The sequence below is a fragment of the Pantherophis guttatus genome, chromosome 6 (assembly GCF_059756535.1).
Source record: "Pantherophis guttatus breed Tessera chromosome 6, ASM5975653v1, whole genome shotgun sequence".
NCBI classification, from domain to species: domain Eukaryota; kingdom Metazoa; phylum Chordata; class Lepidosauria; order Squamata; family Colubridae; genus Pantherophis; species Pantherophis guttatus.
In genome coordinates this window covers 18318682-18331966 of record NC_142068.1, presented here as the reverse complement: position 1 = coordinate 18331966, position 13285 = coordinate 18318682, and the positions used below count along the sequence as shown (strand labels likewise).

Here is a 13285-nt window from a genome sequence, read left to right as displayed (position 1 = left end):
GTAGGGCAGTATACAAATTTAATAAAACATAAACAAACAAAAACAAACAAACATTTAGACTTATACATTGCTTCACAGTGCTTTACAGCCCCCTCTAAGCGGTTTACAAAGTCAGCATATTGCCCCCAACAATCTGGGGTCCTCATTTTACTGACCTCGGAAGGATGGACGGATGAGTCAACCTTGAGCCTGGTGAGATTCGAACTGCCAAATTGCAGGCAGCTGGCAGTCAGCAGAAGTAGCTTGCAGTACTGCACTCTAACCACTGTGCCACCACAGCTCTTCTAACTGGATAACACTAATAGGCTACAGACCATAACTATGATCATATGTAAAATCCCCCCAAATATCATTGCCCACAGGCTGGACTTTGACCCCAGAATGGTTGGAAATGATAACATGAGGGGCACCAGGTTGGATAATGTCCTACATTGTGATTTCATTCGTGCTTCATAAGGGCTCGGCGAATTTCCCCATTATTTAATAAACCCTGGCTTATTCTTTATTTGAATAACCCTGTCTTTGCACTCAAAAGGGACGTGGTGGCTCAGTGGCTAAGATGCTGAACTTGTCGATCGAAAGGTCAGCAGTTCAGCGGTTCGAATCCCTAGTGCCGCGTAGCACTGTTAAGTAACACCAGCTGCCTGCAATTACTTGCAAGTTCAAATCTCACCAGGCTCAAGGTTGATTCAACCTTCCATCCTTTCGAGGTAGATAAAATGAGGACCCAGTTTGTGGGGGCAATAAGCTGACTGTATAAAAAAGAACACCGCTTGGTGGGGGGGCGAAAGCCCTACTAAGCAGGTATATACAAAAGTATGAAGGCTATTGCTTAACGCATTGTAAGCCGCCCTGAGTCTCCGGAAAAGGGCAGCATATAAATCGAACAAATAAATAAATAAATAAATAAATAAATAAATAAATAAATAAATAAATAAATAAATAAATAAATAAATAAAGCGGGGGGTGAGCTCCCGTTACTTGTCCCAGCTTCTGCCAACCTAGCAGTTTGAAATGGAGATGAGCACCGCCCTCTAGAGTCGGGAACAGCTAGCACATATGTGCGAGGGGAACCTTTACCTTTACCTTTTATCTTTGCACTCTACAGTCAGTGTCCTGAGAAATTGTAACAAGGCGTCCCACAAGTGAAATAACAACTCACGGTTATTAAAAGGGACATAAGTCCCTCAGGTCTTTTTGGCACTACATTCCCCGAGTTGCGTCATCTGCTACAAATAAGCTATTTCTTCTGTGCTCATTGTGCAAAGTGGCAGCTGATCCAGACATATGCCGCCATGCCAGCTGCCAAGATTGCCTACCCTTTAATGAAAGTAAATTAACATCTGATTGCCAGTCCACCAATCTAATAAATTAACTGTTCGGTTAAGTTATTATAGACATTTAGCTGCTGCCTTTTCTTATGTTTTGTATTTGGAGAGCTCATAATAAGCAGAAAATTGGTTTTAACTCTATAATTGCTACGGCATGGCAGACAATAGCAAATGTGATCCCAGCAATGACTTATTTTACATTATTTCATTCAAACTCACATTAGTTACTATATTACTGCTAGACAGGGAAATCAAATTAGACCATTTTTCCTTGCAAAAGGATGTGATCCATCTGCAATATTCTCCCTTTTTCTGTATTTACTTTTATAAGAATGATTAAATACAATAAAAGTATAAAGAATCAAAGGAAAGATAAGAGAAAAATAATAGAATTGAGATTTCCACCCTTCTTTCTGATGAGTAGCTACTGTCTTACTCTTTCTCTTCCTTCTTTTCTTCCTTTGTAATTAAAGGTAAAGGTAAAGGTTCCCCTTGCACATATATGCCAGTTGTTCCTGACTCTAGGGGGCGGTGCTCATTTCCGTTTCAAAGCCGAAGAGCCAGCGCTGTCCGAACATGTCTCCGTGGTCAGGTGGCTGGCATGACTAAACTCAAAAGGCACACGGAACGCTGTTACCTTCCCACCAAAGGTGGTCCCTATTTTTCTGCTTGCATTTTTTACATGCTTTCAAACTGCTAGGTTGGCAGAAGCTGGGACAAATAACGGGAGCTCACCCCATTATGCGACACTAGGCATTCGAACCACCGAACTGCCGACCTTTCGATCGATAAGTTCAATGTCTTAGCCACTGAGCCACCGCATCCCTTTCCTTTGTAATTACCTTCCTCTTAACTGATTGATGTAATCGGGGGGTGTCAAACTCAAGACCCAGGGGCCGGATCCAGCCTGTGGGGTGCTTAGATCTGGCCCATGGGGCCACCCTGGAAACAGCAAAGGACCGGCCCATGGGCCCTCTGCCAGCAAAAATGGAACTTGGGAGGGCCACAGTCATCTTGCCCGAGCTCCATTTTCACTGGCAGAGGGTTGCAGGAGGCCGTCACACTGAAAATGGAGCTCGAAAGCTCGCTTTCACTGGCAAAGTGCTCGGGCCACCACAGGTGCTCTCGACACGAGTGATGTTGAGCTGGCCATGCCCATCCTGGCCACGCCCACCCCGGCCCTCTGAGATCAAACACAACCCTGATGCAGCCCTCAATGAAATTGAGTTTGACATCCCTGATGTAAACCATCAAGTCAGTCTTTTCTTCTTTTAACTAAAACTCCATGTAAAGGGTCTAGTCTTTCAAAAAAGGTTGTATTATTGTCCTGATAAGGAGGAAATTCTGCCATGTATCAGATGTCAGTGCTTCAGGGTTTATGTAGTCACCATCAGGGGTGAATTCCCGCAGGTTCTGACAGGTCTGGAGAACCGGTAACAGAAATTTTGAGCAGTTCGGAGAACCAGCAAATACCACCTCTAGCTGATCCCAGAGTGGGGTGGGAATGGAGATTTTGCAGTAACCTTCCCCCAGGAGTGGGAAGGGAATGGGGATTTTGCAGTATCCTTCCCCTGGAGTGGGGTGGGAATGGATATTTTGCAGTATCCTTGCCCTGTCATGCCGACCAAGCCACACCACACCCACCAAGCCACGCACACAGAACCGGTAGTAAAAAAAAATGGATTTCACCACTGGTCACCGTTTCCTATTGTTTTCATTTATTTATGAATTTATTTTTTACAGTATATATTCATTAACAATAGGTTGATACCATCTCATTAAAAGCTCTAAGTGCTTTTCAAACAATTTATCCAAGAAAAGTCAACATGTAACTAATAACAGTAGCAATGACAATAGCACTTAGACTTATATACTGCTTCATAATGCTTTATAACTCTTTCTAAGCAATTTACAGAGTCAGCATATTGCCTCAACAATCTGGGTCCTCATTTTACCGACCTTGGAAGGATGGAAAGCCGAGTCAACCTTGAGCTGGTGAGAATTGAACTCCTGCTTGTGTGCAGAGTTATCCTACAATACTGCATTCTAACCCATGCACCACTATGGCTTTATAAATAAAAAAAAACCCCAATGTAAATTCAGATGGTTTCCACTACCTTCACTAACCATGAGAAAGCCCATGTAAACAGAAATGGTTTCAGAAGCTGTTTGAAGGCCAGATCGTACCTTGGAGGTCAGAGTATTCCACGGAGAGAGGCATTTACCTTCAACCCATTCAGCTCACATGGGTTGGGACCGCTCTCATCCAGTAATTGGAACCTCTCTCATCCAGCAGGACAGTCAAAATCATTATAGACAAAAGAATTGTTGTGATCCCTCAAGAGCTAACAGGTTGAGCTTAACATAGGCTTTTGTGGATGAGAGTCCTCTTTATCAGAAACGGCATTGATTTGTTAGCTGGGAAAGGGCCAGAAGACACTTTCATTGTGAGCTACTTCGTAGAATAAATTTATTTATTTATTTATTTATTTATTAATTTAATTTGTATACCGCGCTTCTCCCAGAAGGGACTCAGGGCGGTGAACAGCCAAAATTAAAAAACATACAAATGCAAAAGTTAAGACAATTAAAATGAATTAAATCACTGGCTACCCAATTTAAAACCCCAAATCCATAAAATTTAAAATCCCAATTAAAAACCATTTAGGCTAGGCCGGCTTGATGAAATAAAAACGTCTTCAGGGCTTTACGGAAGGTATGGAGGTCCGGGATCAATGGTACTGTAGGAACAAAAAGTGCAATCCTATGCTATGTAGAATAATCGCCAGAGCTGGGCGTCACATGAATTAACAACCAGTTCACCCAGCACTGAAAATGGGAGTGCATGCATGCACTTCGCTCTCTCTTGCGCCTTGCGTGCATATGCACGGTTTCAAAAACACACCTCAGTAAGACGGCATAGCGCTGGGGCGGGGGGGGGGTGGCCCTACCTGCAGGTCGCAAGTACTGGTTCGTTTGAACCGGTCTGAACTGGCAGCAGCCCATCGCTGATTATAGCTCAGAGTTGCTTCAATCTGCAAGATGGGCTGCAAATAAATTTAATAACAACTAAATAAAAAAAAAATAGCCTAAAGGGAGTTGGAAATGGAGAGTAGGATGTTTCAACTGCTAGAGAGGAAGGTCTCCTGGTGAGAATTGCATATGCTGTTGGAAGTCCTTAGAAGAGGCAAAAACCTGGTCATCAGCTTTCCATCCTTCTGAGGTCCGTAAAATGAGGACCCAGATTATTGGGTTGAGTCTGTAAACTACTCAGAAAGAGCTGTAAAGTACTCTGAAGAGATATACAAATCTAAGTGCTATTGCTATTGGGTTTCTTCTACAATCAATGAATAGATATGAGTCACTAGATGCAAACTTTCTTTCATTCTTCTGATCCATCCTGAAAATGTGACTGCCACCAGCCCTCTGATTTTGGGAGGGAAAAGGCCATCTCCTTATTAGATACATCATCTCCATTTGCCAAATTGCTTCTGGTGGCGCTTTCTGTCTCTTTTCAGCCACTGCTATGTACATAAAAGGGGTATCACTAGAATAAACAAAAGCCACCCACAGTATTGTTTTCAGCAGCTTTAAAAAGTTCTCTTCTTTTGATCCATGGATATGGAAAATGGAGATTGTTATCTGCCCTTTTATCTTTTGCCTGTTTTTCCATGTCTCTTTTTCTTTCTTCCTTTCTTCCTGTGTTTACCAGCCTTCAGTCCCATTTTGCCAGTTAGCTGTTTTCGATGTTTGTTGAGCTTTAATAAATAATTTTCTGTTGGCTGAACTGAATGACCTGTGTGCTTGCTCCAATCTGGAAATAAGGATTGGAATTGATTGCGAGGGTGCGGAGGGAAAACTGAACCGGGAGTTACCCTTAATAATTTTTCCTTCCCCCTCCCTCCTTTGTCAGAGGTGGTGGCTCAGTGGCTTAAAAGATGTCAGAGAAGGTCTATGCTCCAACGGTTCGAGTCCTAGCACTGTGTGATGGTGTGTGCTCCTGTCACTTGCCTCAGCTCCTGCCAACCTAGCAGTTCAACAGCAAGCTAATGTAAGTAGATAACTAGATACCAGTTTGGCAGGAAGATAACAGTGTTTCACTATATGTTTTGCCCTGCGGTGCGGTGTCATGATGGCAGTGTGACCACGGGAATGTCTTGGGACAATCCTGGCTCAATGGCTTAAAGAAATGGAGATGAGCACCATCCCTTAAAATCAGAGTAAAACAGCAGAGTAAAACCGACAGGGACACCTTTACCTTTACCTCCCTCCTTACTGAGAAATTGGGACCAGCCAATTATCTGAGACAGAAGTAGCATGTAAATTTTAACACAGTACAGTTTCTCATGTACATCTAGGCTTTAAAAGGAATATTGGTTTGTACCTCTGTAACTGCCATATTCTGCTGTTGGGATCCGTCTCACAGAATTCTAGGTCCATCCACTTGTCAGATGCTAAAAATTCTCTTAGCCCAGCCCACCCATTGTGAGGAAGAGTGAAAATTCCAATAGACATTCCAGCTGTCACTATGTAAAAATAAAAATCCTCGCTGTTTCTACTCTCTGAGCTTTTTGGACTAGCGTTCTGGGCAGGGATGGGTTCTAAATGTTTTTACTACCGGTTCTGTGGGCGTGGCTTATTTTGAGGGCGTGGCTTGATGGTCATGTGACAATTCTTTAGGATTTAGCAGAGGTACAGGTCTACCAAGCTTTTAACTGCTTGCAGAGCTGTACCGGTCTACTCATTTGTTTTTGGAGGCACCGGTCTACCCAATTATTTTTGCAGACACTGGTCTACTCATTTGTTTTTGGAGGCACCGGTCTACCCAATTATTTTTGCAGTCACTGGTCTACTCATTTGTTTTTGCAGGCACTGGTCTACTCATTTGTTTTTGGAGGCACCGGTCTACCACCACACTGCCTTTTAACACTGATCAGCTGTAGGGTGGCCCTTTGAATCCCCGCGGCAACAGTTTAAACAGTTTTTTTCCTTCTAGCCGATCAGCTGGGACTCTGGAGGCAGCAATAGATTGGGGATGGGGCCAAATAAAAGGTAAGAATAATGCAGAGGGGCGGGGCGGGGGAGGTGGACGAGCAGAACCAGTTCGGTGACGTCATATCGTCACCGCTACCGGCTCGGTGGAACCGGGCCGAACTGGGAGGAACCCACCACTGGTTCTGGATCTTAAAAGATGTTTTAATAATGCTTTCACAGCAGTGGTGGTATTCCACCAGTTCTATCCGGTTCGGGCAAACCAGTAGCAGTGGCTGCGGGAGGCTCCACCCATCCTCCCGGACGTCATCACGTCCTGTTTTTGATGCCCTGTGCATGCGCAGAAGGTCCTGCGCATGCACGGAAATGGCGTGTGCGCTCACATTTGCGAACTGGTAGCGAAGGTAATTGAATACCACCTCTGTTTCACAGACTAAAGACAATATACTACTAAAATAATAAAAGTTTTGTTTTGCAAAAGCCTATGAAACACCTGGTTAATATTTTCCTGAAATCTGTCTTGGAACTTCTCAAGAGTTTTCTTGCCCTATGAAAGAGAAAATTGACTGTATTCTCAGAGTAATATGTAAAAAAAAAGGTGCTTTCATTTTAAATGTTGATTAAATTTGCAAGCTGATAAAATCCTGAATGGTAATGTTGAATTGAATGGATCCAGTTCAGACTAGAATTGGGGGTGGGGGGGAGGTGCCTGTAGGCAGGAGGCATAAGAGTGGATCAAATCTATTCATACTGGGATCACTTCGCCCATATAAATCAATACATTAATGCCATGTAAAAACCTAATTCTGTTAGGACAGGGTTGAGCAACTGTGACTCCTTTACAATGTGGACTTCAGCTCCCAGAAACCTTCAGAAACCACCATTCCTGAATGATGCCTCAGGAATTTGGGGACTTTTTTTTTTTTTAAATTTGATTTATATGCCGCCCTTCTCCGGAGACTCAGGGCGGCTTACAATGCGCTAAGCAATGAAGGGGGACTTGAAGGCCACAGGTGATAAAGGAGCCATACCAGTGGTGGGTTTCAAAATTTTTTACTACAGGTTCTGTGGGCATGGTTTGGTGGGCGTGGCAGGGGAAGGATATTGTAAAATCTCCATTTCCTCCCGATCAGCTGGGATTTGGGAGGCAGAGAATAGATGGGGGCGGGGCCAGTCAGAATTTTTACTACCGGTTCTCTGAACTACTCAAAATTTTCACTACCGGTTCCCCAGAACTGGTCAGAACCTGCTGAAACCCACCTCTGGGCCATACAGTAGTTACTCCATGCCTGAGGTAGGATATTCTACTGAGATCTTTTCATATTGAATCTCCAAACTGATTATTTGTACATCCCTGTTTCTTATAAATTTCTATAAGTGTTTGGGGCTTATTTTATTTGAACATGCTATTGATGTTAGAGTGATCATTTTGAGGCCTCCTTGTTGGGTTGATCACTTTGAGGCCTGAAAGTCCCACATTTGGAATGAGGAAAGCTAATGGGACGACTGCACCCTGAGCTCACACATGCTTCCCATTGGCTTTTTTAAAAAGTTCAGAAAAACAGGTGCTCCAGATCACAGGAGAAATCACGAGGCGATCGCGCGCAAAGCGCGCGCACAAAGAGAACCAGTAGTAAAGCCGGTTAGAACCCACCCCTGGTCGTAAGTGGGGAAACGGTCATAAGTCATTTTTTCAATGTTGTTCTAACTTTGAACGATCACTAAACAAAAAGTTGTAAGTTGAGGACTACCAGTTCTGACTACAAGTAATCCTCGATTTATGACCACAATAGAGCCCAAAATTGACGTTGCTAAGTGAGAAATTTGTTAAGTGAGTTTTGCCCCATTTTACGATTTTTCTTGCCACATTTGTTAAGGGAATCACTGCCGTTGTTAAATCAGTAAGACGGTTGTTAAGTAAATTGGCTTTCCCCATTGACTTTGCCTATCAGAAGGTGGCAAAATGGGATCACGTGATCCTAAGACACTGGAACCATCATACTGTAAATGTGAGTCAGTTGTCAATGTAAATCACATGACCATGGGGATGCTGTAAGTATCATAAGTGTGAAAAATGGTCATAACTCACTTTTCTTTACTGCCGTTGTAACTTCAAACGGTCACTAAGTGAACTGTTTTAAATCAAGGACTACCTGTATTCTTCAAGGAACCAGTAGGAGTACAATTTTTTAAAAAAATATTAAAAGGATTTTTTTTAAAAAAAAATAATAACTTGCCACACTCTCTCCAAATTTCCACTCCCGTTTGTGTCTCCTCAAATCAGGAATGCAGAAAATTATTTATCCCCTTAAATTAAAAGATATTCCTTAAATAAGGGTCATAAAGACCGGCCATGGGTTTCATTATTTTCTGTTTTTTATTATATTAAAACATTCAATTTGATGTTGACCTTTGAAGGGGCTCTGAAGGCTGTGCCCCAGACTACCAGGTAGGCTCTGTTATAAAATTAAGTTCATGCTTCATTTATTTATTAATATTTATTTACATGGTTATATCATTACTCTGTGACACTTTGCATCCTACTTATAGAATAGAATAACAGTGTTGGAAGGGATCTTGGAGGTCTTCTAGTCCACCCTTGCCCAAGCAGGAAACCCACTTCAGACAAATGGTTATCCAACATCTTCTTAAAAACTTACAGTGTTGGAGCATTCACAACTTCTGCAGGCAAGTTGTTCCATTGATTAATTGTTCTAACTGTCAGGAAATTTCTCCTTAGTTCTAAATTGCTTCTCTCCTTGATGAGTTTCCGCCCATTGCTTCTTGTCCTACCCTCAGGCGCTTTGAAAAATAGTTTGACTCCCTCTTCTTTGTGGCAACCCCTGAGATATTGGAACACTGCGATCATGTCTCCCCTAGTCCTTCTTTTCATTAAACTAGACATACCCAGTTCCTGCAACTGTTCTTCATATGTTTTAGCCTCCAGTCCCCTAATCATCTTTGTTGCTCTTCTCTGCACTCTTTCTAGAGTCTCAACATCTTTTTTACACCGTGGTGACCAAAACTGAATGCAATATTCCAAGTGAGCAATATTGCAAGTGCATATTTATTCCAAATTAAGTCCTACTATATTGACTGTGATTTACAGCCTAAGAAGTCTGCATAGGGTTGCACTCTTAGAACGTGAGCATTGTAATCCGTTTCATATCAAAAATAAAGCTTTTGATAGAGTTGAAAGTAAAAACAGAGGCAAATCTAGAGTCTTAGCATATGCAATGCAGTTCATATTGCCAAGCAACCTCTGCAAAGAAATAGCCTTAGAAACTCTGGAAATAAAGTCCAAAATCAGCCAACTTATTCAACTAGATAGGTGATATGTTTTGAAGTCAGATTTATAAGAGAAAATCAACAACAACTGGAAATGGCTCTTTTACACCTTTATTTAAATGCATTTGTCCCAGACCAAACCATACCAAAAACTGCTGATAAAATGTAAATTGCAATGGCGTTTAGAGGGCCAATGCAAGAAAGGAGAACAATGTTGCAAAAGGAAGAGTAAGAAGCATAGATCACCACCAAATCACAAATATTTGAGACGCAGAAGTCCTACCTAGTGTGTACTGTTTTATGTGTGTCTAACCTGGAGAGAAATTCTAAGATGTACAGTATTTCATGCATAATAATCAGTATGGGCTTGAAACTGAAAACGTAGATTTGACTTCCAGTGAAGTCTAACTATATTCAATAGCAAGGATTTCTGAGTAAGTATACTTACAACTTTAGTGCAATCCTACAGAGTTATACAACTGGTGTTCCCAGCTTACTAATATCCAGTTACATTGGAACTGAATTCTTGCAGTTCCCAGTCAACATGTTTTAACTCACATCATAATCTCCAGACCACAATGATAGAAATTTTAATAAAACTAGTTCCACTGATTGATATTATATTTCTATATCAATAATTTTCTTCTTTTCCCTTTTTGCTTGCTCATTTGATTTTCTTTCTTCTTTTAAAAAAAATAAAAACTCCCTGTTTTTAGGGCCCTTCTTGTTTCAATAAAAACCCAAATTTTAGCCCAAAAAGCTGAAGCTTACTGACACCCATGTTTTTCCCCCGGTTAGATATGCATAGGATTCCACTGTTAGCATATTTGAATGAACGCTTTATTTTATTTTTTTTATAAAGCAAAGAATAATTGTCTCCAAAGTTGCAGAAAACTTTTACTGATGTCAAATTTCAGTTTTATTAAATCAAAGAAGTAAACAGAGTGTGCCAGATTGGGCTGGATGAAAAACGTTCACAAGAATATTCACCAGAGTGAAAATTGTTGTGAACAGCGTATGTTTAATACTAACATTCACAAATTCTCTAGAAGCAACACTCTCAGTGTGAAAGCTATTGACAACATGTTTTATTCAAAACATATTTGAAAGAAGTCAATGTATTCTATTGACGCAAGAAAAGAGCTGATTTTTCCAATTCGCTAGCTTCTAGATTGTAATTATGAATATGTTCTTTCCTTTCTTTTTCATTTTTTTCCACCTCAATTATAATGACTTATCTCAGTAATGAATGAGACTGCAACTTTGCCTCTGTTTCCCCTGAAGTAAGCCTCAATAGATACATTGGCTTTCTTTCTGAACATCCATGTATCAACTAAACCATGCTTAGGGATGCACTGCAGGATTCAGCACCTAGTTAAGATGCTGGGCATAAATCTTGATTTGGAAGTTTAGTAAGAGATTTTGCGATAAGTATTACCTTTGTTAACCGCTGTTTAGGTTTCACGCCCATCAACGTGTTTCTTGTCATTGGATCCATGATTGCTGGTAGTCACTTGCTCAAAAGAGTTGTGCAAAAGATGAGTTTCCGACTTTTATTAGATTTGTTGCTTAAAGAGCTGGAGAGGCATAGTTGATCGTATACGATTCCCAAGGGGAGGAGGAGAAGGAGAGACAGTTGGTGGCAGACAACATGAGAGAATTAGAGGAAGCTTATTTGTAGCCACTGGTAAGCATATAATTAATCAACTCAAATGTTAATGAAAAACCAAGCATTCTGCACACCAGTTGTTTAAATAGAGAAAGTGCAAAGGCCAAAGGAGTTTGCACAATGATAAACCCACCAAAATGAGCTGAAATGTTCACTAGGAGTTTATTGCATTCTAGACAGCGAAATAGAGGAAGTCTTCCCCTAACTTGTTGTCCCAATATGCTGGACTCCAACTCCAAAATATTCAGATAATTTCATAAGAGTTACCCTTTTCCAAACTGGTACCTAGGAAAATCCTGGGTTTGCAATTCTCAGATTCCCATCCTAGTTGGCTATCATTTTCAGGGTTGCAATCCCAGTTTGATAATGCCGGATTGTTGGGAAATTTCTCTAGGATAGTAATTCTGATTTTTTGCTCCTCCAATAAAAAATTGCAAGATGTTGTTTTTCTTCTACATCAGAGTCTCCAAACTCGGCAATTTTAAGTCTTGTGGACTTCAGCTCCCAGAATTCCTCAGGCAGTCATGCTGGCTGGGGAATTCTGGGAGTTGAAGTCTATAAATCTTAAAGTTGCCAAGTTTGGAGAACCCTGTTCTACATATATTCTATTCATAACTTTTATAGGTAGTCCTCAATTTATGACTACAATTGGGACCAGAACTCCATTGCTAAGGTATGGTTAGTACTGATTTATGGTTAAACTGAGATTAGATAGTTGCAAATCATCATCATCATCATCATCATCATCCATGGAGCCTCCAGGATTTTGATTCAAATCACAACTGTCAGAAATATGAAATAACAAATCTCCATGGAATGATGTTGCTATCATCTCTCACATTTGGCTATGCTGGATATAATTGGCATCTAACAAGTGGATGGCCAATCCAGCCTATTCCTGTGCTAATTATTAAGAGAATATTTAAATTCCATTAAAATCATTTACCCTAAATACTTGGAGAATAGTTAACCCAGTTGAAGTTAGTGTATCCTAGTACCATAAGTGGATAGAAGATGGAAGAGTTCTTCTCCAGCCTTCCTGAACTTGAAATACTGATGATGTTACCTAGTTTGGGTAATGAAACAACCAAGTTTAGAGAGCACCAAAGACCCCTTATTTCAACCTTGAGCTACAAATATTCTCCTTTATACAACTTGGTTCCTCCAAAGAAATATTATTTATTCCCGTCTAATATTCATCTGGTGGTATGAATTCCTTGGAGCTTAATTCTAACCAGAGATGTCTAGAAAATTACATTTTAAAATGCTTCCTGGGTCCTGAATTAATAGTTCCAACAATTATATTGCCTTAGGGCAAAAAGAGACAGTAAGTGCTGTATATTTAGTTTTCAAAGATGTGTATTTTTTCTGAACTAGAGCCATTTGATTTTGAACCCCAGTTAACAAGTTAAGAGCAAGCGGTTAATACTTTCACTTGTAACTCTGTGAACAAAGTTCACAATGTTATTCCCATATTTCTAAAGAATCATTGGGGGACACTAGGAACTCAGTTCTGGTTCACCTTTGAGGATACCTTTAATCTATTACATGCTATGGGTTTCAGTGATGGTCCCTGGAATGGAAGAGAATCGCCTGGATTTTGGAATGCCTATTTATCAAGATCAAAGCACCACAAATAATTCAGCTCCAGTTGGATGTTGGATGTTGAATTTGTGCACTGCCCCTTCGAGGAAGTCCAAGGACAGTCAAGAGTGATGGTAGAGAGTCTGCACTATAAGCTGTTTTGTTTTTTAAATCGTCATAGGTCAACCGTGCACTCTTTTAAATGCTTTCCACGTGAAAATAATATGCACAAACAAACTTCATTTGCTCTGATTGCAAATAAAACCTTAATTTAAGGAGGAAAAAAAAATAGGCCAGTTGGTTTCTCAACGGACAGAAAAGAGTAAAATGTGGCTATTATTTATTGATTCAAGAAACTTTAGATAAAGGTATGAAGTGGTTGTTTTGTGATACGTCACATGTCTGCCTTCATAACATCAAG

The 13285-nt window shown here is 40.7% G+C and overlaps 1 protein-coding gene across 3 annotated transcripts in view; it reads right to left on the bottom strand.

Annotated features, from left to right (window-relative positions):
* Positions 1–11272, bottom strand: part of SLC2A2 (solute carrier family 2 member 2) — a 36113-nt gene extending 24841 nt beyond the window's left edge. For 2 of the 3 annotated variants that reach the window (XM_034438990.3, XM_034438992.3), the window contains exon 1: positions 11050–11272. In XM_034438990.3, the coding sequence (XP_034294881.1) occupies positions 11050–11109 (60 nt within the window). In that variant the 5' untranslated portion in view covers positions 11110–11272. Of the gene's footprint in view, positions 1–5715; positions 5795–11049 lie in introns of those variants that run through there. The other variant, XM_034438991.3, reaches the window with a different exon arrangement.
* Positions 11273–13285: the final 2013 nt, after the last annotated feature.